The sequence below is a fragment of the Dasypus novemcinctus genome, chromosome 13 (assembly GCF_030445035.2).
Source record: "Dasypus novemcinctus isolate mDasNov1 chromosome 13, mDasNov1.1.hap2, whole genome shotgun sequence".
Classification (NCBI taxonomy): domain Eukaryota; kingdom Metazoa; phylum Chordata; class Mammalia; order Cingulata; family Dasypodidae; genus Dasypus; species Dasypus novemcinctus.
The window spans coordinates 87,467,553-87,492,632 of record NC_080685.1 but is presented as its reverse complement, the minus strand read 5'-3'; the positions used below and the strand labels follow the sequence as shown (position 1 = coordinate 87,492,632).

The window sequence follows — 25,080 nt, the reverse complement described above, 5'->3', positions numbered from 1 at the left end:
TCATGAATACATTTTGGAGCACTGTTGCTCCACATGGACAGTGGTCTACATTGTAGTCTACAGTCTCCCCCATTCCACCCAGTGGGCCATGACAAGACACACAATATCTAGCATCTGTCCCTGCAGCACCACCCAGGACAACTCCAAATCCTGAAAATGCGCCCACATCATATCTCTTCTTCCCTCTCCCTACCATCAGCAGCTACTGTGGCCACTTTCTCCACATCAATATTACAATTTCTTCCCTTACTAAGCACAATAGTTCCCCAGCAGAACTCCAGCAAGTCCACTCTATTCTATACTCTATTCCTCCATCCCGTGGACCCTGGGATGGATGGTTAAGTCCAGTCCCCCTCTACATCAAGAGGGGGCTTAGATTCCACATGGAAGATGGATGCAGTTCTCCTGCTTGCAGTTGTAGGCACTCTTGGCTCCCTGGTGTGGTGGTTGATCTTCTTCACCTCCCTGTTAGCTGGCCAGTGTAAGTCCAGTAAACCAGAGGATAGGAGTTGCAAGTCTGCTGAGGCTCAGGGCCTGGCTGTCACATGGACAGTCCAGAGATTCAGGTCTCCTGAGTTTACACCAACCCAAATACCAACCACAGGTCCAGTAAAAGTAACAAAAGAGGCATGTGTAGAAAGGTCATATCTGAGTCCGACTCCATCACACTTAGGAACACAAATTCCAAAGTAGGGCCAACTGACATGGCCCTGAACTCCAGAGCCATCCGCCATGACCATAGAACCTGTGGATCTCTGTAGCCCTGAGGAGAACCAGTACCTGGGTTTCTATCTACTTTAGCTATCTCTGGTACCCTGCTGAGGCATGCGTAAGCATTACCCCTCTGGTGACTGCCTGATTCTTTTTTGGAGACTTATAGCCATATAAACTAATTTGTCTTTTCCATTTCTCCCTTTTATCCAAAGTCAAAAAGCAGTTTTTAACACCTCATATTACATGTAGGCTGAGATATTCTGCTGGTCTGAATTGACCCTTTTATTTAAGGTCTTTTTCTAGTTACATCATCAGCTGGTGTTTGGTAGTAATTCCTCAGTGCCAGGGAGGCTCATCCCCAGGAATCATGTCCCACATGGGGGGGAAGGTAAAGCATTTACATGCTGAGTTTGGCTCAGAGAGTGGCCACATTTGAGTAACATGGAGGCTCTCAGAAGGTAATTCTTAGGCACCTGCAGCTCTAGGCCTAGTTCATATTCTTAAGTAAAGTTTGGGTTCCTAATACCATCAGTATATCAATTAGGATATTTTCAGTTGTGAGTCAAATCCAGCTTAAACTGGTGGTAGTAACACTAAATGGAAAATCCAGGGATAGGGCAAGTATCTGGATTGATAGTTTCAGAGGCTCAACAATACCATCAAGATCTTGGTTTCTTTCCATCTGCCACCCATAGTATGAGCTTTCTCTTAGGCTGTTCCTTCCTTTAAGCTTCCCTTCCTAAGAGGACTACCAGCGCCAATCAGGGTTATGTATATTTTTCATGTCCAGCAATCCAGAGGACTGATCTTTCCATGGAAAAACACCCCTGTGATTGGACCAACTATGAAACCAATCTCTCTGGCCAGGGAAAGACCACGTGCTGATTGATCTTGAAGGAGCCCAGATGGGAAGTGAGAAAAGGACTTAGGGAATAGTTGAAGGAAAGAAGTATCTCAGTTTTCCCTTTTATAGGCCCCAAACCTGTACACATCTAGTCCATCAAGTCTGGTCAGCTCTCCCAGCCACTTCTCCCTACCTCCACTTCTGGCACACTAGTTCAAGCTGCCATCATCTCTCACCTATACTTTAGTCACAGCCTTCTACTTGCCTCTACTTTTGACCCTATAGTCCATGTTCTTCCCAGCAACAAAAATAATCTTTTTGGCAATGCCGATTTTGTTCCCCCCCTTAAAGTCTTTCAAGTGCCTTCCTATTGCAATTAGGATACAATCCAATGTCCTTTGCTGCCTATAAGACCTGGGTGACCTGGCTTCTGCTTGCTTTACCTGTCCATTCTCATGGCATACCCTATCCTCGTTACACACCACACTCCAGACATACTGGCCTATCTTCAATCTTTTTATTTTTTTATTTTTATTTTTTTTTTAAAGATTTATTTATTTATTTAATTTCCCCCCCTCCCCTGGTTGTCTGTTCTTGGTGTCTATTTGTTGCGTCTTGTTTCTTTGTCTGCTTTTGTTTCTTTGTCCGCTTCTGTTGTCGTCAGCGGCACGGGAAGTGTGGGCGGCGCCATTCCTGGGCAGGCTGCACTTTCTTTTCACGCTGGGCGGCTTTCCTCACGGGCGCACTCCTTGCGCGTGGGGGTCCCCCACGCGGGGGACACCCTTGCGTGGCACGGCACTCCTTGCGCGCATCAGCACTGCGCATGGCCAGCTCCACACAGGTCAAGGAGGCCCGGGGTTTGAACCGCGGACCTCCCATATGGTAGACGGACGCCCTAACCACTGGGCCAAAGTCCGTTTCCCCTATCTTCAATCTTTTTAGCATGTCAAGTTCATTCCTGCTTCAGGGCTTTCACATTTGCTCTTTCCTTTACCTCTTACATTCCGCATGATGGCTCCTCATTTTTGTCTCAGCTCAAATGTAGCTACCTCAGAAAGTCTTTTCTATCCATCCCATCTTAAGAAGCACCCAGAACCGCAGTCACTCTCTGGCCCAGAGCACATTACTCTGATTAATTTTTTTCATAGCACTTGCACCTCTGAAAACGTGTTCATTTGTTTCTGTGTGTATTATCTGACTCCAGGTGCTGGGAAAGCAGTGGCTGCCAGGGACTTTTCTCTCCAATTTCAGGAAACAACAGAACTGAAAGTTACTAGAAATCATTCATTTATCTCCCTGATTTAATAAGTTTGGAGAACTTGGACTGGAGAACAGAAATAGTACATGCCTTGAGTATTAGAAAAGTCCAGGTTCCCACTTGGCAGCCCAGCGAAGGGTGGAAAAGGGTTCAACACATGGGCTCTGGGGTCAAGGAGACCAGTCACAGCCCTGGCAGCACAGCTTGCCAACTTAGAGACAGTGTATTACTCAATCTTGCTGTGCTTCCAGTTTCTCCTCTGTGAAGTGGGGATAGTGGTACTATCTACCTCATGGGGTTGTAAGGATTGAATGAGACTGAGGCCTGACACAGTGCTGACCTTGGTTGTTTATCAGGAGACTGGTAGACAGAGCAGTTCAACCATAGGTGGGCTCCCAAGAGCTGCTTCTGCCCACTGCCTGCTTGCCAGTCTGCTCTGTTACTAGGACAAGCAAGCTGAGAGAAGTTTCTCAACTCCAAACCCCTAATTAAGGAGGAGAGATGACATCCATGACTGATCATATAAACATTTCAGATTCCACGCTCCCCTCTTCTGCTGCGCCCAGTCCCCCTCTCCACCTCTCCCCAAAAACTATCTAAATAGGAACAGATTTTACCACCCACCTTGTGTGCAGTCTCGAAGCTAAGGCTGGGGACTAGCTATTTATCCTTCGGCTGCTGAGGGAATTCAACACATACAAATAAGCTCCTTTTCCAGCCCAAGTGTGTATTTTTCCATCAGCATGTGGCCCCCCTTGCCCAGGTTGTCTTGTTTAGGTTGGGGCAGCCTGAGGCAGGGATTGACAGAGGGGGTGTGGGGGTGTGATTTCAGAACCTGCTCCCCAGGATGGCCGGCAACAGGGCAGCTTGGAGTCCTGGACTGCAGAGGGCTGCCAGAGCCCCAGCTGAGGCCTGGGAGAGACTGGGGCAATGCACCAGACGTGCTCTTTATAGAAATAACACATTCCACTTTCTCCTTGCTTCTCGGCTTTTTGCCTGCCTCCTTGCCCTGGGCCCCAGAAGTGCCTGTCCCTTTCTTCAACTCTCAGTTTATATCAGGGATGACAGATTACCAAGAATGTCTCCCTCATCCCATCCTATCCCCAATCCCCACCCCAGGGTTTCTCCCTTTCATGTGCTTGTTTTCTCTACTCACCTTTTCTCCCTTACCCTACATTCCTCTAGATCAGGGGTTCTTAACAAGGGGTTCATGAGCTTGAATTGAAATTTAAAAAAACATTATTCTTGTGGGGATGTGTTGGTGCAGGTGTGATATATTTATTAAATAATACACAGTAAAGTGTGGACTTAGTAAGGGGTCTGACTGGCAAAGGGGTCCGTGGAACAAAAAAGGTTAAGAACCCCTGCACTAGATTATGTCCAGTCATTTGAACAGGACCCTGCAACTCTGTGCTGTAAGAAGGTGTATGCTCTGAGGCTTCCTTCCCCCACCCCATCAGAGGTAACTTCCTCTATGGAGTGATTTTTTCTTCTGTAACTTCTTTCCAGACCTGGAAGTTAGTTATGTTTGAGGAACCACCTGAACAAGGGCTGGGTAGAAGAGTGGTACCCTCTGGGGGACTATCCAGCTCTGCCTCCCCTGGCTCACCACTCACCTCTGCATGTGACCAGGAAGGCTTCTCCCTCTTGACCCAGGTGCCCCCACCCCCTACCACCACCAATGCGCTCCCCTCTGAACCCCATGGCTCACTCACCAGGCTTCATGCCCCAGCTCTTAACTCCCGTCTCAGGAGTAGCTCCTCTGAATACTGTGCCTCTTCCTTCTCAAGCATTCTCAAGTCTAAGCAAGAAGAAAACTCAGAACCCCCAGAAAGCTCCCTCATCTTCTAGACTGGGTATGTAATAATAATAAGAGTTAACATTTTTTCAAGTACTTACTATATACGAGGCACTGAGCTAAACTCTTCACAAGAAAAATCTTTTAATCTTTCATAATCCTCAGAATTTAGGTATATTGTTTTCCCCATTTAACTGATGATGAAACTGAGACCCAAAGAGGTTAAGTAAAACTTAAGTACTCCAACTGTTAGTGGTAGACTGGAATTCTAACCCAGACCCATCTGACTCCAGTACCAGACTTAAAAACTGTCTAGAAACAGGTTCAGTATTCACACATCTATGTCCTCAGTTCTCCCCAGAAGAATCAGTGGGATAATGGCCAATTTCTGAGCCTCAGTTTCCTCCTCTATAAAATAAGGGGGTGATTTGGATGCTCTCTAAGGTTTTACCAGTTCTTATACTTGGAAGTTCAGTGATTCTGAAACTACCTGTGAGATCCAAGGACTGAGAGGGTAGAGCCTGCCATCATCAGGTTCAGTGATGAAGTTAGAGGTTGGTCTGTTACCTTCTCAACAATCTTTCCATTCTTCCCCCTCCTACAGTGTTCTTTTGTCCTAGGTTACCCTCCAAGGGCCTCCCACCCAGTCCTGCAATCACTGATGATACCCTGTTCTGTCAATGTGCTATCCTTCTCTGTCACAATTCCCATTCAATAACTGCCCTTCTTCTTCCACCTAAGATAAGAGGTCAGTGAGTTTACTCGTGGGTCATGGGTCATGGGTGATGCAGGAAAGTGGTTATTAAGAAGCCAGTCTTTTTCTCACTGCAAGTGACAGAAATCTAACAACTTTGCTTAAGCAAACAAAAATTAGTGGTTCACAAACTGAGAAATCCAAGTATACCTTCAAGCAGAGCTACGTACAAGTGTTCAAAGAGTACCATCAATATTTGTTTCTCTCTGAGTAGCAGGACAGTCACCAGCAACTCTACATCCTGACAATCCAGCATTCCAGTGCAAAGAGTATTGCTTTCCTATCAGCTCCACCAAAGTTCCAGGATTGGTTCGCATCAGAAGGACTTGACCCATCCTTGGATCAATCAGTATGGCCAAGGAATAGACTAAGCTGATAAGGCCTGAGTCAGATGCACACCTCTGGAACCTGGAGTGGAGCTGACCCCTCCTGAACCACATGCACTTAGAGAGCAGAGGGGACAGTTACCTGAGGGGAAGTGAAATCCCACAAGAAGGGAAGTGGATGCTGGTCAGGCTAAAGCAACAAATGCCCTGGGCAAAGGACCCTGCCTAAACTGAAGGAATAAGTAACTACAGTGGGGGAATTTCAACCCGTCAGATGGCCAGGGGATGCACCTACATAAAGGAGAGGTCAGGGAACACGGTAAACTTTCATATCTTACCATATCTTCCCTGCCTACTTATAAACAGAAATAACATGCCCAAAGGGCATGGACACAGGCCTGCTGAATGAAAGGTCACTGAGCGAGGCAGTTCCCAAGGATGTAACTGGTTCAGTTCAGACAAGAAGTTATCTGATACTCTGTGTTATTTGCACCTCCTGACCAGAAGGCAACTTTGGGGTGGGAAACAGGATCTTCATGGATGTGCTTTGATCCGTTAATTTCTTAATTCTTTTTTCTTTTCAACAGAAATGAATCAAGCTCCTTCTTTGTGTTAGGCTCTGTGAAAGGATTAAAGATATAACAGTGAATGAGATCAACAGGGTCCCTGCCCTTGTAGAAGTTCTCTGCCATGCCCATGCCTTTTTTTCTTTTCTTTTTCTTAATGGTACCAGGACTGGGAAATGAACCCAGGGCCTTGTACATTGGAAGCCAGCACTCAACCACTGAGCCACATTGGTTCCCCTGAGTTGGTTATTTTGTTTATTTGCTTTTTGTTTGTTTGTTTTTAGGAGGCACCGGGGTCCAAACCCGGAACTTCCCATGTGGAAGCAGGCACTCAGCCACTTGAGCCACATCTGCTCACCCCGGCTGCTGTTTCTGAGAGAAATATCCCTGCCCACAGCCCGAGCTGAAGGGGCCGTCCTGAGCAACATTTTGAAAAGCATGATTCTATAAAACATCCATTCCCCTGCTACAATTTAGTGGGCCAGGTTCATAGCCTAAGAGTAGTCAACCTGTTACTATAGTTGACCTTTAGCTTGGCTTAGAGCAGAAAAAGGAGCTTGAATAGTCAGATTCTCTCAATCACTCAGGACATTGCCCTGGGCAATACTAAAAGAAAACAAGACAATTAGTCCCGGAACTGAAGTTGAAAGGCTGCGTAGAGGCACTTGAGGACAGGGGCCACAATGAGACACACAGGTAAGCAGAAGTTTTTACTAAACATAGACTATGAGCCAGAAAAAGCAATGAGGTACAGAAAAGGCAGGATTATTTAGAATTACACTTGACCAAGTGATTCCACTTAAGGGATTTTATGTTACAGATATTGTTACACATGTGCTGAGTGGCATACATACAAGATTACTTGTTGCAGAATTATTTGTAAGAGCAAAAGATTCAGCAACCCAAATGCCCATTCAAAGGGGAATGGTGAAATAAAATTATGATACATCTATAGGATGGGATATAAACTGCTGTTTAGAAAATCTGAAATCTCTCTTTACTAATATGAAAAGATCTTTGAACTGTATTAATAGGTGAAAAAAACAGAAGGCAGAATTGTAGTATGCTATCTTTAGGGCAAAAGGGAAAAGTAAGACTATATATGCATTTGCTTGTATATCCACAAAGAACCTCTGGAAGGATATATTAGAAACCACTAACAGTAGTAACCAGTGAAGGCGTGGGAGGCTGGCAAATAGCAACAGGAATAGGAAGGAGACTTGGAATCGTAAGCTTGTCTATTTGAACCGTGAGAGTTCATTTCAAATTCAAAAATTAAACTTTTAAGAAGATTTTTAAACTATAAGGGGGTAAGGAGGTAACTGGTTGTGGTAAGAGGCAAATCTCTGTAAGAACAGGCCACCAAGGCAGCTGAACCCACTAAGGGTGAGGGCCTGTGACTACGGCAGACTCCCGCTGGCTAGCACTGACCGCTGCTCGGGCCTCAGGCCCCAGGAGGCCTCGCCTCGCCCTCCTGGTCTTGGGTTCGCTGAGCTTCGAAGTCCCTTAATGCCCCACACATACCCTATCAAGAAACACCTGCTTACATGAGTCAGCCACCATGTCTATTCTCTCAAAACAAGAGCAGCTGAGGAAATGGCCTTCCCTGAGGTTGGGCCAGAAGGATGGAGAGGTTCGAAGGCTCTGCCCTCGGGGCGCGGAGGGCAGGAGGAGCCCATTTGCCCTCTCAGAAGGGAGCCAGGGGCTAGGACAGCAAGGCCCTGACAGGATTCTGGGGCTGGTATCTTGTTCTCATGACCGCAGTTTTTCGTTGAGCTTGATCTCTTTCCCTTACCTTGAGAAGGGACCCGCCTGCTTGGTTGTCTTGGGGGCACCATTCTATTCCACAGCCAGGCTTGGGGGAGAAGATTCCCAAGGCAGAGTGAAGAAGGCCACCCAAGGAGAGGAAAACAAACTGCTTCTCTGGGGTAAACAATATCAGGAAACCCCAGGAAGAGGTTTAGGCCTGAGAAGATGCTCACAATCTGAGCAATGGAAAATCCACCCTGCTCACTGCTTTCTTCAGAATATTCTCTTGCCTAACAAAGTGTCAAGTCCACAATGGGCGCTTAAATAAATATGGGTGAGTGGAGTTGATTCTGATGCCTCTAAACTTCAACCCTAAACCTCTTGGTCTGTGCCCCAGATGCTCAGAACCCCGAGGCCAGATTGAGGAAGAGCCTTGAGGCTCTCCATCTCGGCTCCCAGAGCAGCAGCCCCCTCAGGCCACACCCCACAGCTCCACCAGAGGCAAAGAAAGGAGCTGAGGGACACACATGGTACTTCGCTGGTGCTTTATTATACAGAGGAGTGCAAATATTTACATCTTGACAATTCTTGCACTTCACACAGCTGGAGAAGGCATAAGACTGGAAACCAGAAGAGATGCAGGGGGTGGTGGGTGGGGGAACTCCCTAAACCAGAGCAAAGGCAGTTAGAGGAAACGGTGCCAGAAAAAAAAGGAACTAGCTACCTCCCATCACCCTCACTTACTTAGACCTACCGACCGCATGAGCTCCCTCAGTCTTTAACTTTTTGTTTTGTTTTGTGTTTTAGAATTGAACCCTCGACCTCATATATGCAAAGCAGGCACTCAACCAATGAGCTATACCTGCTCCCCAATCCTTAACCACCTTTTATCCTTCCTGGAAAGGGAAACCAAAAGGAGGGTGGGAGCTAGTAGTGGGGAGAGAAAGTCACAAGAAGGCCCAGCTAGAGGTTCTGTTAATTCATAGTTTTCAAATCACAGCACTGTATAAAGGGGTTTTCCTCTTCGTATGTACGAGGAGGTTAAAAGCCACATTCCACTACTGGAATTTCTTCTCCATAAGCCAGTCTGAGAGAAGTTTGTGGCTGGCACTGTTTGCCCAGGCACAGCACACAAAGCTTGTGGCAAAATGCACCAGGGGTACAGCACCCAACATTTCTGCCACCACAGCCCCCTTGGATGGATTCTTCCCCAGGGAAACTTTTCACAAGGCTTTGTAAACCAAACAAAATGCATTTAATAATTTGTTTTTTGATTTTGTGTTTAACCAAAGACATACCTCATCGTTGATCAGAACTACTGATGATAATGGAGATAACCAAAGGAGTAACATACTGCCTTGCTCAAAACAAAGAAACTTTACTGCACAGCCTTATTTGGCGTACAACATCTCCTGGACTTTTTGAATAATGAACATAGCTCACTACAAACATCTCCACTCTCTTCCCTCACTCTTCTCCTATGCCCAGAAGGTCCAGATGCAGCTGATACCCAGATTTTCAGTGTAGAAGATGACAGTGGTGACTGCAGCTGAAAGTCACTGGCCCCCTTTACACAAAGAGGCCATCAGTAGGGACCATGCCTACAACTGCTGAACCTCCAAACACATGGTGGTTCAGCTCCTCCTCAACGCTGGCTCCCTAACCCTGTGGGGGACAACAATGACAGGTGGCTTGAGGAAGGCTCTGGGGCAGAAGTCTTCAGCAATTCCTGGAAGTCAAGGCCCCAAATACCATATCGACTTTGTCATTCCTGGGCCATCTCAGAGAACTCATTTCCCTGGGAAGAGACACCAATTCTCAGTATGCCACGCAGAGAAAACTCCTCCCATCTGGAGTTCTTGATCAGCCCTGGGATGCTAGGGAGACCACGGATTCTCAAACAGCCAATTAATAAATAAACACATCCGTTAGTGAGTGCCCACTGAACGTGACCCTGTGCTAGGATCCTAAGCTTCTCCTGTGAAGTTCAGCACATTCACCTTCAGACCCTGTGAGAGTTCAGGCAACACAGCTGGTCAAGTTAGATTTAGAAATGTGGCAAGTTCCAATGTCGGGGCTCTGTGGCCACAGTGCCCCACCCCTGCACCCCAGCCTAGGCAGACTCACTGACCCATATCAGAGTATCTGTCAGGCACTGGGGGCAGTAGGAAGAGAGAAGAGAAGCTGCATGGGATGGAAGAAGGAGAAGGACTTTCCCAGGGCCGTCTAACGGTGGAGCCCTGAGCAGGCCTGGCTGAGGTCCACAGCAGGACCCAGGAGTGCGCTCCATTCAGTCTTGGGATTCAGACGTTACTGATGTTGTGGGACACGCCTCTTCCTTTTCTGAGCCTTGGGTTCTCTTTTTATGTCTGTAAGAATCATCTTTTATGTCTGCAAGAATGTTTCAGCTCTCACTTCCTCATCCTGAGATCCAATGTGTGTGTGTGTGTGTGTGCGCGGGGGGGGGGGGGGGGAACAGATGTGTAAAGGGAGTGGTAAACTGTGCAAATACTCGGCAGCACTTGGTAAACCATAAGCAAGAAAGGTCTTGAGTGGTCAGTGGCCTATTTGGTATACCCAGGGAATCCCAAATACCTATAACATATCTTAGAATACAATACTTACAATACAAACTTCCCTCCTCTTTGCTGGCTAAAGGCCCCCTGTCCTACAGAGAAGGGATGATGATGATGAGACGGGAGGGACAGTCTTGCAGCAGGAAGTGGCAGGGACAATATGATGGAGAACTATAGGAAGGCAACTCAGAGTCAAAAGGAAGCCAGAGAGCCCCAGACTTCCCTGTGCATACCTCACCAGGATCTAGGAACCCTCTCTCTTGCTGAAGGCAGAAGCGTCTTCGGTGCTTGGGCTTGGCGACAGAGTGAGAGCACACCCAGAAATCCTGCTCTCCCTACCCCAGCTTAGGGGGCGCAGGTGGGACCCACCATGGCAGGCACCTCCCCACCCTTCCCAGGGCAGGATAAGAAGGGTGGGAGAGTAGAGAGTGTAGATTCTCTTCTGACTGAAGGAATCATCAGTTGTCCCTGGTGCGTCACCCCAGGTTGCATGCCGAGGATCGGAGCCTAGGATTGGTGGCATCTTGTGCCATCACTGGGTAGCACTAAATGGTAAGAGATGAGCCGTCTGGAAGAGAGCAGTGCAAAGCTCTGTGAAATGTTGATAGGTATTCCACAACAACTAAACACCGACCAAACAACATAACCTGTTGTCAAATAATTTGGGGGACTGAGTGTAACAAAGTTTAACAGGTTTTACTGCTACAGAAGTTCTCAGAGCCTTTACAACACTAATATATTTATGCATTGTGGGGGAGCAGGTGTAGCTCAGTGGTTGAGCTCCTGCATCCCATATATGAGGTCCCGGTTCAATCCCTGGTACCTCCTCAAAAAAAAAAAATGCATTTGTGAATCTTTAAGAAAAGGGCATAATGCACAATATTCTCTAAAACTTACTTCAATAAGGAGTCTTTGCATGGCATATCTCAAAGTTAATGGGACACAGAACACACTTTGTATTCTACCCATAAGTCACAGAGATGTCTAAGTGCCTTGGACAGTTCCCTCTGAGGTGTCTCTAATCCTGGGCCTGCTCAGCCTCCCCCACCCTTCACCGTCTTTCACTTCCCTCATTTCCCTTAAGCAGACAAATGTCCATGTCTCTGGTCCACAGCTTTAGGGATGACAGGGAAGAGCCCCAGCACGGAGGTGGAGCTGAGGAAGGGAAACCAGAACGAGAAGCACGCACTGGTGATGGCCACGGGAGAGCGGAGAGCAATGGAGCCACGTGCTGGATGGAGCATCCTGCTACAGACGGCACTGTCGATTTGGGTTGTATTTATATTACAAGCAGCCATCGTCCACGGAGTGGGAAGAGATGGGAAGAGAGGGCTGAGGAGGGGCGTTTATAAGTGCGAGGCGAAGGCCGCGCCGGCGGGCCGGAAGCCCCCTCCCAGGGGCAAGGCCCCGCCCCCGGCCGCGGCCGCCTCCGCCCTCAGCAGCAGCTCTGCGTCCGCCGAGGGCCGCGGGCTCCCGAAACGGGTCCCCTCCGGCTCCACAAAATGGCTGCCTTCCCGCCGGGCGCCGCCCGGCTGCTGACAGGAGATGAGAGTCACCGAGGGGAAGCCGTAGGTTTCCAGCACAGGGGGCCGCCCGGCCTCCGAGGCTTCCAGGATGAGATCCACATCAGAGAAGGCCACCAGGGCCTGGGTGGAGTCGCAGGAGCTCTTCTCCAGCTCGCCGGCGGCGGCGTAGGCCAGGGGCCCCGGGGCACCCGCGTGGGGCCAGAGCCGCCGCAGGTCATCCCGGAAGTGGGGGTTGAAGAGCAGGTAGAGCAGCGGGTTGAGGCAGGCGGGCAGGGGCAGCACCACGAGCAGGACAGACTTGACGGCCTCCGGGGTGACGGGGAAGAGGCCCAGCATGGAGGCAAAGCTGAGGAAGGCCACGGGGCAGTAGAGGAGCCCGTCGGCGAAGATGAGCCAGGCCGTGTGCCTCACCATGGCGCAGTCCCACACGGCCTCAAAGTCGCCCCGCGGCAGGTCGCAGTAGAGTTTGATGTAGGCGCCGGCTACCACCAGGAAGCAGAAGGAGTTCATCATCACCAGGGCCACGGCGAAGCCCAGGGCTGCTGGCTGGCCCTCCGGCGGGGCGTAGGGCAGGCAGAGCGGGGAGGCCCCGTATTCTCCCACCGACGCGAGGGGCAGAGCCGCAGCCAGCCCTGCCAGCAGCAGGCAGCCCAGGGCGCCTGCTCGAACGCTGCCCAGGGAGGGGGCCTTGCCGTAGGCCCGGACGCAGGAGACGGAGACGCTGCACTGCACCGCGGCCAGAGTGAGCAGCAGCACGGAGGCCTCCGACCCAAGCACGGCCAGGAAGCCGGTCGCCCGGCAGCCCAGCCCGGTCTCCCAGCGGGCCCCATACTGGGCGAACTGACCAAAGGTCAGGGCATCGACGGAGGCCAGGAGGCCACAGGAAATGCCGGTCAAGGTGTTGGCGCCTGCAATCGCACCGACCACAAACTTGACCGGCGGCAGGGGGCCAGACCCACCGGCAAACACGGTCAGCAGCACCAGCCCGTTGCAGAGCACGGAGAGCAGCACGATGGCCCACACGGCCAGGCGGACGCCCCAGCTCTCAAAGAGGTGCTCACAGGGCTTGAAGGGGCCTGTGGGAGAGAGGATTAGGCATTACTCCAGGGCCAGAGGCAGGGCTGCACGGGGTCCTGGGGTCAAGGCCGGAGAGGCTGAGAGGGACGGAGTCTGGGGGAGGCAGAGAGGGTTCTGTCCTCAGAGAGCATCTGAGTTGGGACTGGGGGAAGGAGCAGTGGGATATACATAGCTTTACTTCCAAGGAATTGTCAGTGGGGTGAACTCTAACCTCCCTCCCAATACTCACAGAAAATAGAAGCACTTCTAAACATACAGATTAATTGAGGGCAAACTCAGGCAATGTTAAGCAAAGCAGCCTTTTGGAAGCAGCATTCAGAAAAAAAGAAGGGACAGGCTGGCATAAAGGAATGCAGAGGGCATCAGATATTGGGATATGGTGGGGGGGGGATGGGGGACGGTGATTAGAAACACAGAAGTGCAACAGGCTCCCCAAAGAGTAACCACTCCACATCCCAGGCTCTGCTGCTCCCAGCCAGCCCCGGGCTCCTCCACGTGGATGTCCTGACCGGCAGCACACCAGGCCGGCACTCCCCTGCTCTGAGCAGGGGCTGGACCACATGTAAGATTCAGGGCCGTCTGTCAGTATTGGGGAGGTGAAGCAAAGGCAGGGGGCTCCATTCCAGATGGGTAAGATACTGGTGTTTTTCATCCCTGTCCCCAAGGTCTATGTTTAAATTACCTTGTAACCTTGGACATATTATTTTAAAATTTCATTTGGCATCAGACTCCTGTTCTTCAGTGTATTACTAAGTAGTTTAAGGACTTGAGAGACTTGTGGAAGCTATTTTTTAAACATTTTTTTTCCCTGATTACCAATAATAGATGGTAATTGTAGAAAATTTGGAAAATATAAAATGGAAAAGTTAAAATTGCTTATGACCTCACCTCTCAGAGAGAACTGATTGTTTTGGTATGTTTCCTTACAGATTATCATTATTATTTAAAATACATGTATACATATAGATTTTTAGACTAAATTGGAATTTCACTGTAACTGGTTTCTTATTCTCTTTTTTTTAAGTTAAAATTTTATTATGCGCTTTTCCCCATATCCTTATACTCCTCAAAAACGTGTGTTCAATGATTGTGTAATAAAAACTCTACCGATGGATGCACCATAATTTGTTAGACCATTATATGAGCTATTTTAAAAGCAAGTTCAAATTGGACTTTGTCTTCTGGAACTTCCTTTTTTACCTCAGCCCTGCTGATTATTGGTTTTCAGAGGTGAAATTTTGGGGCCAGTGTGAAGAATGTGCGTTTCCAAGTAAGGAAAAAAAAGAGTTTCCTCCCAGGTTGAGGTTAGTGCTCTAGCCCGGGGCTGGCACTAGAGGGCGCACTTTGTCCCCAAGTGCAGCGCGCAGGTAATGGGCAGGGTCGGACAATTACTCTGTGCGCCTTAGAGGGCAAGGAGAGGAGGCCGAGAGGCCTGAGACGCTTAAAGATGAAAAACTGGAAAACGGAGGTGGGCTGAAACAGAAGAGTAAAACTGTTGACTGCTTTCAAACCTGAACCATTCTTCTGGTTAGCATTTTATACCTAAAGGAAGGGACTTTCTTCATGCTAGACATCTTAGGTTGGATCACATCAAGGAGGAGTATTTTCTTTCTTTACAGCAAGATACCTTTAAGTGAAGCTCTAAAGGAGGCTTCTCCAGCTATGAGTTAATACAATACTGGCTCACCCAGATTCTGCATTGTTTTTCCACCCTGAAGAGTTTTAAGAAAGAAAGACTGCAATCTTTAGAGGAGGGAGGGATGGAGAAGGTGACCTTTCAGAGTCCACCTGGCTCTGGGATTCTGTGGTGCAGATCTTAGAGAGGGAGCACTCAGGAGAAGCCTCACCTTCCACCCTGAGCAAGGGGGTCAAGGTATCCATTTTCTCCTGGATGCATAGTTTCTAATTGGCTGACTCACAAAGTTTGCTTTGAGCCTGTCTACTCCCCCCAAGCAACCACCCAAGAAAAGAACTAGCTTCTTACATAGCACTTATAAGAGGAGGCTGCCCTCCCCAGCAGGCTGAGTTCCAAGAAAACAAGTGCCTTAAACATGGCTTCAGACAGGCCACGCTGAACTGGCATCTCCATCTCATCTGGTGGTTGGGTGACCCTTCCCCAGTCCTGCCTCTCCACTCAGGTACCCATCTCACCTGGAATGGGGCTACACTGGACACTGGGGTGTGGCTTTGAGTCCTCCATCTCCATCTGGAGCTCATCCAGGTCTAGGTCATCTGCAGGGGAGAAGAGAGAGTGGCTTGGGGTCCTGGGTCTTAGTGTCAGTCAAGTCATGCCTTTCTCTAAACGCCTGCTCCTTTAAGATGACTTCCCCAACTAACTCCACTTAGCACCAGTCATTCCAGAATTCCCACACATCCATTTTTATCCTTGGGTGTAAATATTTGATCAGCTCTCTATTATCCACAGTGGATTCTCTGCATTGTTGGTTCTTTACAGCAAATGCTTCACCCGAGAATTGCTCTTTCTCTTAGCACACTCTTGTGCTCTTTCCAGCTGTCCTCAGTCGCCGCCACGAGTGCTGCTTAGACTTAGGGTAGAAGCCATGGTAATCCCGTGGTTCTCCACCCTGGCCAGGCATCTCTGTAATTCCCTGCCTAGTTGTGAACACTATACATTGACATTGGTGAACTGGGAGTGATTCAGAGGAGGTGAATCAGAGATGGGGGGGGAGAGCAGAAGTCATTGTGTGAGAAACAGGGAAAGCAACTGGGGGGCATTTAACGTGAAGAAGTCGAGAGTAAGTGGGGATTCAATGGCTGTCTCAAAGAGCTGAAGGCCTGTTAGGCATAAAGGAATTAGACTCATCCGTGCTGTTTTACCAGGATCCAGGATCAATGGATGGCTTGTAAAAGGAGGCAGATTACAATCAAAGGGAAAAGTTTTAATTCTTACTAACAAGAGTAGGTTCCTACAATGAGAGTTGTCCACCGGAGTAACACACCACTTACAGGAGGAAGGTCCACATGTGCTGAATGCAATGCCTATGGTATGCCAGCCAGAGGAATTCAGGATGAATGACATGCCCTTCCCTCAAGTTGCTGATGGAGGCAAATAATTATGATACAGTATGCTGAATCCAACAACAGATTTACAAAGTGGTAGGGGTGACATCCCATGAGCTTTCACTCCACACCAGGCATGGTGCCCAGTGAGACCTCCCTTCATGGTCTCGTTAACTCTCACAGCAGTGGCATGAGGCAGGTGCCGCTGTTATTTTCCTTCAAAAGATGAGGAAACTGAGGCTCATCCCAGTTAAGTGACTTGCCCAGGTCTCATGGTCGGTAAGCAGCAGAGTAAAATTCAGCCCCAGTTTGTCTGATTACAGATGTTTAACCATTATGCATTCCCAGGCAAGGGACTGGTTATTTGGTCTAGGGAAGTAACAACTAGAGAAAACTTTAGGGATTCAAGAGCTGAGCATAATTTGTCATCGGAGATATTGAGGCAGAAAGTTCCCAGTGGGAGAGAGGGCACTTCTACACTGAGTCAGAGGTTAGACCAGATAATTTTTAATGTTCCTTCCGATTTTGTGTCTAGGTTCCATGAACCTGTTACATTGCAAAAATAGGGTTGGAAAGGTAAATTTGTGGTTAAAGAAATTTTATAACACATGAATCAAATGAGATCTTTTCCCCTCTTATTCACCATTGCAGTGTTTTTTTAAGTGAGGGCTGGTGAACCCCAGGAAGGTTATGGACATCTTCTCAGGGGTCCATAAATTGTAAGCGAATTTTGAAATGATCACCTAAGACATTTTATAATTTATAAAAACAAAGCCTTCTTTTTGCAGTGGTAATTCATAACTGAAGACTTTTTTAAAGAATAAGACTTTAGTTTCTCAAGACAGTATTTCCTGAGCCCCAAATCTGGGAAAGGTGTCTAAGGACCTAAGTGGGCCAAAAGAATTATTTCCCTCTAAAAGTCACCTGTACATTATTCAAGTTTGAGAAACAGTGACCTGCGGTATCTTCTTCCAATGTGCAGGTAATGTATAGGTGACTCTCTTTGTTGCACTTGCCCCCATCTTGGCTCAGATGGGCTGTTTCCTGTGTGGATCCTTCCTCCCCACTTAAAGGGTAAATGCCTTGGGTTGGGAGTTTTCCCACTAAGCAGGAAGACTCCCTCCCCTGGCCCAGACACCACCAGGGCAGGTAGGAAGCCAAGGTGTGCCCACAGAGTCCTGGCATTTCCTCCCCTCTCTACCTTTCATTCCCTGCCCACCCTCACTCTCCAGAACTGAGCTCGGCAATTCTTTGAAATCAAAATGCATGAATGAAATGCAAGGGGTGAAACCCGTGGACTCTGTCTGAGGCTGGGAAAGTCACAGCCAAGGTGTTAAGTAACCTCTCTTCAAACGAGGAGGAAATCGAATCTGGCTGGAGCAGCAGCTCCTGGCTTTCCTTCACGAGGTTCATTAGCTCCCACAGGAAGTGAGGGGCCCTGCCCTAGCTCCCGTTACAGGCGGCAGGCAGCCCACAATCCCAACGCCCTGTGGTTCTCCCAGACGTAAGCCCGGTGGAAAGTTTCACCTTGAGGAAGAAAAGTTTCCGTTCCTCCTTCCAGCCCCCTGAGGGAGTGTACAGCAGACATCCGGGAACATCCCCCGGGGACAGCCGTCTGCGGGCCCAGAGCCAGCCTGGCTGCTGGGCTCCTCTTCTTGCAGGTCCCCACACACTCCCTGGGGAGGTGCTTTGGTACAGGGGGTGGGAGGCCCCCAGGGGCCCCCATGATGCCTGCCCAAGACTTGGCCTCCATGAGCTGTGTCCTGGGCTATCCAACCTGTGTCCCTAGACAGGTATACCAGAAAGCACCAGGTTCTCAGTAAGAGTCGTCACCATGGTAGCAGCAGTAGTGGTAAACATACTTTGCCATTTAAGGAATTTTGTAATCCTTCCAATAGCCTATGAGAGATGTAATATCTTCCTTATTTTACAGAGAAGGAACCTTGAGGCTCAGCTAGGTTAAATAGCTTGTCTAAGACAACCCAGCTGGTGAATGGTGTGGTCAGGTTTAGAACCCAAATCTGTCTATACTTTCATGAGATGTTTTCTTACGGGTTTAGATTTTTTTGTTTGTTTAGCTTCTGCTTTGAGAGATTGTGGAGAGGGAGGTGGAGATTGGGGCACGGGGAAGCTGGGACCCCTCTTTCCGTCATAATCCTGTGTTCTGTAACCAGGGCAGAGACAGGTGGAAGTGTTGTTCTCAGATACCAGGATCCCTCAGAACCTGCCTGCCCCCAAACTTTGCCCTCTTCCCCAACTCTTCCAGAAACAGAGGGAGACCTGGCCTGGGCGGCCTGCGCTGTGATGGACCTCTTCAGCAAGACCCTCTTGTACCTCGGGGCCACTGAAGTCTCACTTTCAGACAGTTGGGGCAGCCTGGAAGGAGCACAATCAACCGGGACGCTGAAAAGCCCTCTGTAACGCCTTTTGGTTCCAGAGCACACTGGCATATTGTGAGGGGATTTCTCTTTTTTCCTTCTGGAAGCAAATTTAATTCAATGGAGTTAATTAACTCATACATGGCTCATGGCTCAGGTTAAATTTCTTTCTTTTTTTTTGGGGGGGGTGGTGGGAAGTACTGGGGTCCAGGGTTGAGCCAGGACCTTGTCTGTGGGAAGCTGGCTCTCAACCACTGAGCTCTACGGGCTCTCCTAAGGTAAATGTTTTAGTGGGCCTGTCTTCCCTAAGAACACCCTAGTGTTGAGTGCTGAAGCCCACGTGGTGAGGAGGCAGCCATGGAGGAGACACGTGCACCGTGAGGGCCAGGTTTTCAAGTGAGCTCGTGTATGGGTGAGATTTGTGAGCTGCGGAGGGCTCAGTAAGTATTGAGACATTTCCGTTATCTGTGTTGCCACCATTATTTTTTCCCCAAGCCTCTCAGGGATAGGGAGGAGACCATGTTACTTGGAGAGAAAAGGTGCAGAGGTGGTTTCCTCCCAGGACACAAGTCCCTCCCTCGGGCTTCCCTCTGCAGCCCCTGCTAGAGCCCCCGCTCAGAATCCCCCTCTCTAACTTCCTCTCCACAGCCCCCTCCCTGCCCTGCCCAGCCCAGAGTCCCCAGTCACTCACAGTGGTTTTCAGCTTGTCCAGCAAGGAGGCCCAGGGGCCTCTTTGGAGCCTCCTCCTCCTCAAGGGGAAAGTCCTCGGCCTCCCACTGCCCAGAGGCCTTGAAGAAGCTGGCACAGACGCCATAGGCACAGCACTGGTAGGCATAGGGCACCTCCAGGACCCTGGGGGTGGGGTGGGGTAGGGGGAAGGAGATGAGCTGCCTTGGGAACGTCTGGGCTCTAAAACCTTAGTCTGAGCTAAGTGCCCTTCAACCCCAAAGCACACGGCTTCCTTCCGGGACAGGCAGCCCCCTGGGCTTTCTTTGCAGAGGTCCTGCAGCCTGGCACTGCCTCTGAACAGCTCCTCCTCGTTCATCTTTCAAGTCGAGATGGGGAGAGCAACCTTCTGCCCATTGTTTAAGGAGTCCCCTGAGAAGGCTCGGAGTGGGGAGCAGCTTAGCACTAGAGGGGTGCTCTGCTCACCCTCTCCCCCAACAACAACCTTTGCTTTTATAGTTGAGACAGAGGTTCTCCTAGTAATTGTACCCTTGCCCTCAGTGAGACCCACACCCTGCATCCCCACCCCACCCCCAGGCACATCGGAGGTGGTTTTGGTGTCCTCTGAGGGTGGGGCAGCTGCCTCCAAGCATCTCATTAGTCTGCAGCCGACAAGTCTTGGGCCACACAGGCTGTGCTGCTGCTGCTGCTTGGAGGAGGCCTGGATGTCATTAGCACCAGGCACTGGCTGTGCAGCATGTTTTCCATTCATCAGTGCCCTGGGTTCTGTCCTGATTCCAGGGGCCCGGATGCCGCCCAAGTGAGGATGGACACGGTGGGTGCACGGAACCGGGTGAGAAGCAAGGAGGTTCAGGGGACCTTCTCATCATCTTACTTTGGTCCTCACAAGCAGCCTCAGTATCCCCTAGGACTGCACTCCAAGACAGGGAGAAATGCTACGAGGGAGATGAGGAGGAAGGTGAGGCACGCGCCAGACCCTGGTTGGGCTTGACGCTCAGTCTTGGCCACTCTAAGCCACTGGGCCATCTTTTGGGGGGGGGGTGAGGTTCCTTGGCTTTTTCCCTGTCCCTCCATGGCCTCTCCAGTTGCTCTGAGACAAACCTACCTGGATGGGGGGTGGGGGTGGGGAGAGCCAGACCCTCACCTCAGTTTTGGAAAACTGTCCTTGGAGAAGGCCTGAGACAAAGCCAGGTTCCCTTTGAGCTTCAGATGCATCAGGCCCCCAAGTCCGGCCAGGGGGAGTATGGTCAGGTGGTTGTCTGTCAGGTCCCTAGGACAGTGGATGGTCAGGGTTATTGGCAGTCAGTGAGACTGCTGAGGGAACAGGGCTGTGCTGAGGATGTGGCCAGTGTGCCTGGGATGGAAGCAAGAGGAGAAGAGCAAAGGACAGAAGATAAGCATATAGGGGAGAGAGCGTTCAATGCTGAGGGAGAGGGAGGTCAAGAGTTGCTAGAGCCATCATCTGTAACTCATCCATTCATTCAACAATATTGAATGCCATCTAGGTACCAGGAACTGTTCTAACTTTACACCAAGTCATTCTAATTCTTCAGTAACAGAGCCTCCCACCACAGCTCCTGTGTCCAGGCGGGAGTCCCAGCCAGGTCCCCTTCCCGCCTCACTAGGGGGGCTGCTATTGTTGCTTGGCCCCTCCTCCTGCCTTTCCTCCCACTTTTCTGATGACACAAGAGGCCAGAGGCCAGGATTTGACAGTTCTGGTCATCTGGCTACCCGCAGGGAATCACCCAGTTGTCCATTCCTTTTCGCAGTGCCTGCTTTAGAGCCAGAGGTGAGGACACGCATGGTCCTACCGGAGACACATTAGAGCGAGCCAGGGCTCCAAACCAAACACCACGACCACAGACTGTGCGTCATGGAAACGGCCCTGGATTGGAAGACAGGAAACCTGGTGTTGTCACCAACTCACTGTGCAACCAAGGGGAGTCGCAAACCTGCCTGAGTTTCAGTGTCCTCATCTTTTAAAGGGATAAAAATATCTAGCCTACCTATCTGGCAAGAGGAGAGCAAACAAGAAAGGGATGAGGAGGTGTGAGTTTTGCAAAACTACCGCCTGGAGCCCAGAGCACTGCAGCCTGGGGAGGCACTGTGTGTCACCTGGGAGGACTCGTGGCTTTGGGCAAGCTTCTCCCCGCTGGGCTTGGGGGTCTCACATGTGGGGTGAGGCATGGGGCTGGATGGTCTATGAGGCCAGGGCTGGAGCCCATAGGGGGTCTTTGTATTAATTAGAAAAAGGGTGCATACCTTTAGGACGCACGACTTTGCCAGGAGGCAGGTGGGATGTCAGCTCCCCCTTGGATGGGAGCCCTTGTGCAGCGAATAACCTGCACTGCAGTGGGTTGGCCCTGCCAGGGACCCCTTCCAGCTTTGACATCATGACCATGTAGCCAGCTCTATGTGCTCCCTGTCTACATCCCATGTAAACCTGTGCATCCTAGAATGATGATCCAAACAGCGGACCCCTGAGGGAACTGAGACCTTGGCTCCCAAAGTGCCACACCCCTCCAGTCATGCAGGAGTTCCAAGCCCACACGGTGCCTAAAGGGGCAGGGGGAGGGCTGAGGCTGCCCAAATGTTGCAGAACATTAGCAGATGATGTCCCAGACTTTGCAGGAGGCAGGCTGTCTGTTTATCTGGCCCCACACTCTGTCAAACGGACTGTCAGAATGATTGATTAGGTTGGAGCCCAACTCCCTGGGATGTGTGGTCAAATAGTGATGCGCGTCCCACTTTGGGGTGCCCCTCCTGCCCCTCCCCTCCCCACTGGCCAGCCCACGAGTCCCGTCGGTCTCAGTATCCCAGGGAAGAGTGCGGCGGGCACTTACAGCTTGACCAGGGAGCGCAGGGTCGCAAAGGCGTCGGGGTGGATGGACCGGATGGCATTCCAGCTCAGGTCCCTGGGGGCAGAGAGGGAGGAGAGGAGGTGACAGAGGCATGTGGAGGACCGACGTGACTCATAGTTCCCATCCTGGGCTCTCTTTCATGCACCCCGTCCCCACCCCGGAGCCGACCTGCTCCCAGAAGCAGTGCCTCAACCTTTTGGGGATGATTCTGGCTGCCTGGCCCCTGACCTGGCTGTGGCCCCAGATAAAGGGACACTGACAGCTTGGCTCCAGAGACTCACGGCCTTCTGAGCACCAGCTGGAGAAGCGGCTGGAGAAGCTGTCCGGATGGGGAGGCAGCTCTCCCCCTGTGGGGGCTGGGGGAGGGGGTGAGGAGCGGGGAGGCTGGGGGCGAGTCAGGCATGCTTACACTGTATATGTGCCGTAAGGACATGAGCAGGCCTGGCTAGGGGCGTAGTGGGCGCTTCCGCAGCAGGGCTCCTCCAGGGACCACCCTGGGGACTGTGGGATACTCACAGGGCTCGCAGGGAGCTCAGCTGGCTGAAGGTGTCGGCTCCAATTTCCAAGATGCGGTTATGTTGGAGGCCACTAGGGCAGCAAAAGAGGCTGCGATGAGCGGGCAGGCTCCGACCTGGCTCCACTCCATGCCCCCTGCACACTGGGAGGAAGAAGGGAGAGCCCCCCGCTTCTCCTGGCACAGGAAGAAAGGGCCTGGCCCGCGGAAGTCACCAGAATTAAAGGGAGCACAAGGGGATCCGGTTGCCTTGGGTAAGTGGGTCAGGAGACAAAACCACAAAACCATCCTTGTGGCCCAAAAGGGAGTCAGCTTCCAGCGTTCCCACCAGGCCTGGCTCTCAGCCCAGCCGGTGCCCTCCTCCTGCCACTCAGCCCTGCAGACCCCGGCCCATCACCAGGGCGCCCCGGCTGCCGAGGCTGGTTGTCCAGATGGGAGACGGACTCTGAGCCTCAGGGGTGTCTAAGACCCTCCTGCCATTGATAAACCCTCACCCCTCGCCCCTGGCCTGGCCAAGAGGCCTTGCTCTGCGTAGAAGCAGGGAGGGCATGCAGGGAGGCTTGGGTGGCCCTGCCGGCGTGGAAAGCAGGAGCTGTGTAAACAGAGCCTAGGGGATTTTAGAAGTGGTTTTTTTTCCCTGTGACATCGAAATCCCAGGCTTGTTCTTCTGTGTCTGAATGTGCATGTGTGTGTGTTTGTGGGGTGTGGAAAACAAGAGGGTGTGCTCCACCACACAGGCCCCTTCCAGCCCGTCCAGAGCCCTCGCTTGCCCAGCCCACCTGACCTCCAGGCAGCAGAGCCCCCTGAGGCCCTGGTCCTCCACGGGTCCAGGTCACTGCTCTGTTTCTGGGGTGCTGTTGACACCAGCCTCCTTTTGGGTGCCAGCCCCTGGTGAGTCCCAGGGGCCCTGTCCAGTTCTCTACCAAGCTTCCAATCCTAACCCCTGGGCTCGACAACCTCAGCGAAGGGAGAAAGACCGGTGCATTTTCCGGTCCTTGCTGACCCCCTCCCCGCAGAGCTGTCCAGAGCCTGGCTTGCATGCCTTTGCCTCTCCCCAGCTCCCAGACTCACATTTCCTCCAACTTCTGACACCTGTGCAGGCTGGGAAGCTCCTCGATTTGATTATAAGACAGTTCCCTGCAGAAGAGAGAAAGGCCAGGGCTGGGGTGCAGCGGCTGTGATGTGAGGGGTGGGGTGGGAGAAGCAGGTCGGGCCGGGGCCTGGGGCACTGTCTTCCTCCTCAAGCAGTGTCCTGAGGGCCCCGCAGGGACACGGCTGTTGACACGCCTCACACCAGGGCGCCAGTTTCTTCCATTAGACTTCTCTGCTTTCCCCCCCTCTAAACCACACTCCTTGCTGCAGGGCTGGTTGGAGCCCGACTTGGCATTTTCCCAGCAGGGCTGCCTCATTCTGGTGAGGGGCTGAGGGACCCTGGGAAGGTCCTGAGGGAAGGAGCAGGAAGTGGGAGGGGTGTAGAGATGAGGAAAGAGGCAGAGAGCAGGGTGCAGGAGCAATGAGACACCCAGTAGGGAGCACAGTCAGACAGCACCGTGCAAGCTGATCAGTGCCAACCAAAGTAAAACAACAACAACAAATACCTATACTCGTCACTCAGAGCTGGCAAAGAAGATCCGAGTTGGAGGTGGGGTGGGGTGGGCAGGGGGCTCAGTGATTACCTGGCCTGACCCCTTCATTTCACCTGAGGCCCAGAGAGGGGACAGGACCTGCCCAAAGACACACAGCCAGTCCATGGCAAGACTTGGTCTGGCGCCCAGACATCCTGTCTAGCGCTCTTTCTGCTTACCATATGCATCCATCCTGCCCAGGCTGTGGGGCTACAGACCCAGGTGAAGAGCCTCAGGTTCAAGGCCAAGTCAAGGGAGAGGGAAAAACTCTCCTTGACTTCAAAGGCTACTTAAACACTGCTGTGGTCCCAGGAGGGATTAAATTTCTTGTATAAACCAGAGTAAAGATGTCATTTATTTTATTTTATTTTTTTTTAAAGATTTATTTTATTTTATTTAATTTCCCCCCCTCCCCCGGTTGTCTGTTCTTGGTGTCGATTTGCTGCATCTTGTTTCTTTGTAGATGTCATTTATTGAGCTCCTACTCTGGGCTAGCACTATGTGCTAGGTGCTGTATATACATTATTTTCAATCCTTACAAATTTACCTCGACTTTACAAATGAGGAAACTGAAACTCAGAGATATTAAAGAATGAATCCAGAGTCATGCAGCTGGCCAGCGGCAAAACTGAGCCTCAAACCCAGGTCTGACCCCAAAGATCACAGTCTTTTTACCCTGAACAAGAGGACAGCTCAAGTCCCTCTCGGACATGTTCCCAGCAGGAGCCTAAGCTGTCCCACCCCCCTGGCAGGGATGCGAACAAGAGGGACAGAAGCAGGAGAGGCCTTTGCCAGCCCTGGGGGTG

At 50.8% G+C, this 25,080-nt stretch overlaps 1 protein-coding gene across 2 annotated transcripts in view; it reads right to left on the bottom strand.

The window, feature by feature from the left end:
- Positions 1 to 8,540: 8,540 nt before the first annotated feature.
- Positions 8,541 to 25,080, bottom strand: part of LGR6 (leucine rich repeat containing G protein-coupled receptor 6) — a 119,172-nt gene continuing 102,632 nt past the window's right edge. For both annotated transcript variants that reach the window (XM_004481921.4, XM_058274962.2), the window contains 7 exons: positions 23,721 to 23,786; positions 22,652 to 22,723; positions 22,118 to 22,189; positions 20,419 to 20,544; positions 19,279 to 19,439; positions 15,340 to 15,420; positions 8,541 to 13,187 (listed from right to left, as the gene is read on the bottom strand). In XM_004481921.4, the coding sequence (XP_004481978.2) occupies positions 11,932 to 13,187; positions 15,340 to 15,420; positions 19,279 to 19,439; positions 20,419 to 20,544; positions 22,118 to 22,189; positions 22,652 to 22,723; positions 23,721 to 23,786 (1,834 nt within the window). In that variant the 3' untranslated portion in view covers positions 8,541 to 11,931. The remainder of the gene's footprint in view (positions 13,188 to 15,339; positions 15,421 to 19,278; positions 19,440 to 20,418; positions 20,545 to 22,117; positions 22,190 to 22,651; positions 22,724 to 23,720; positions 23,787 to 25,080) is intronic.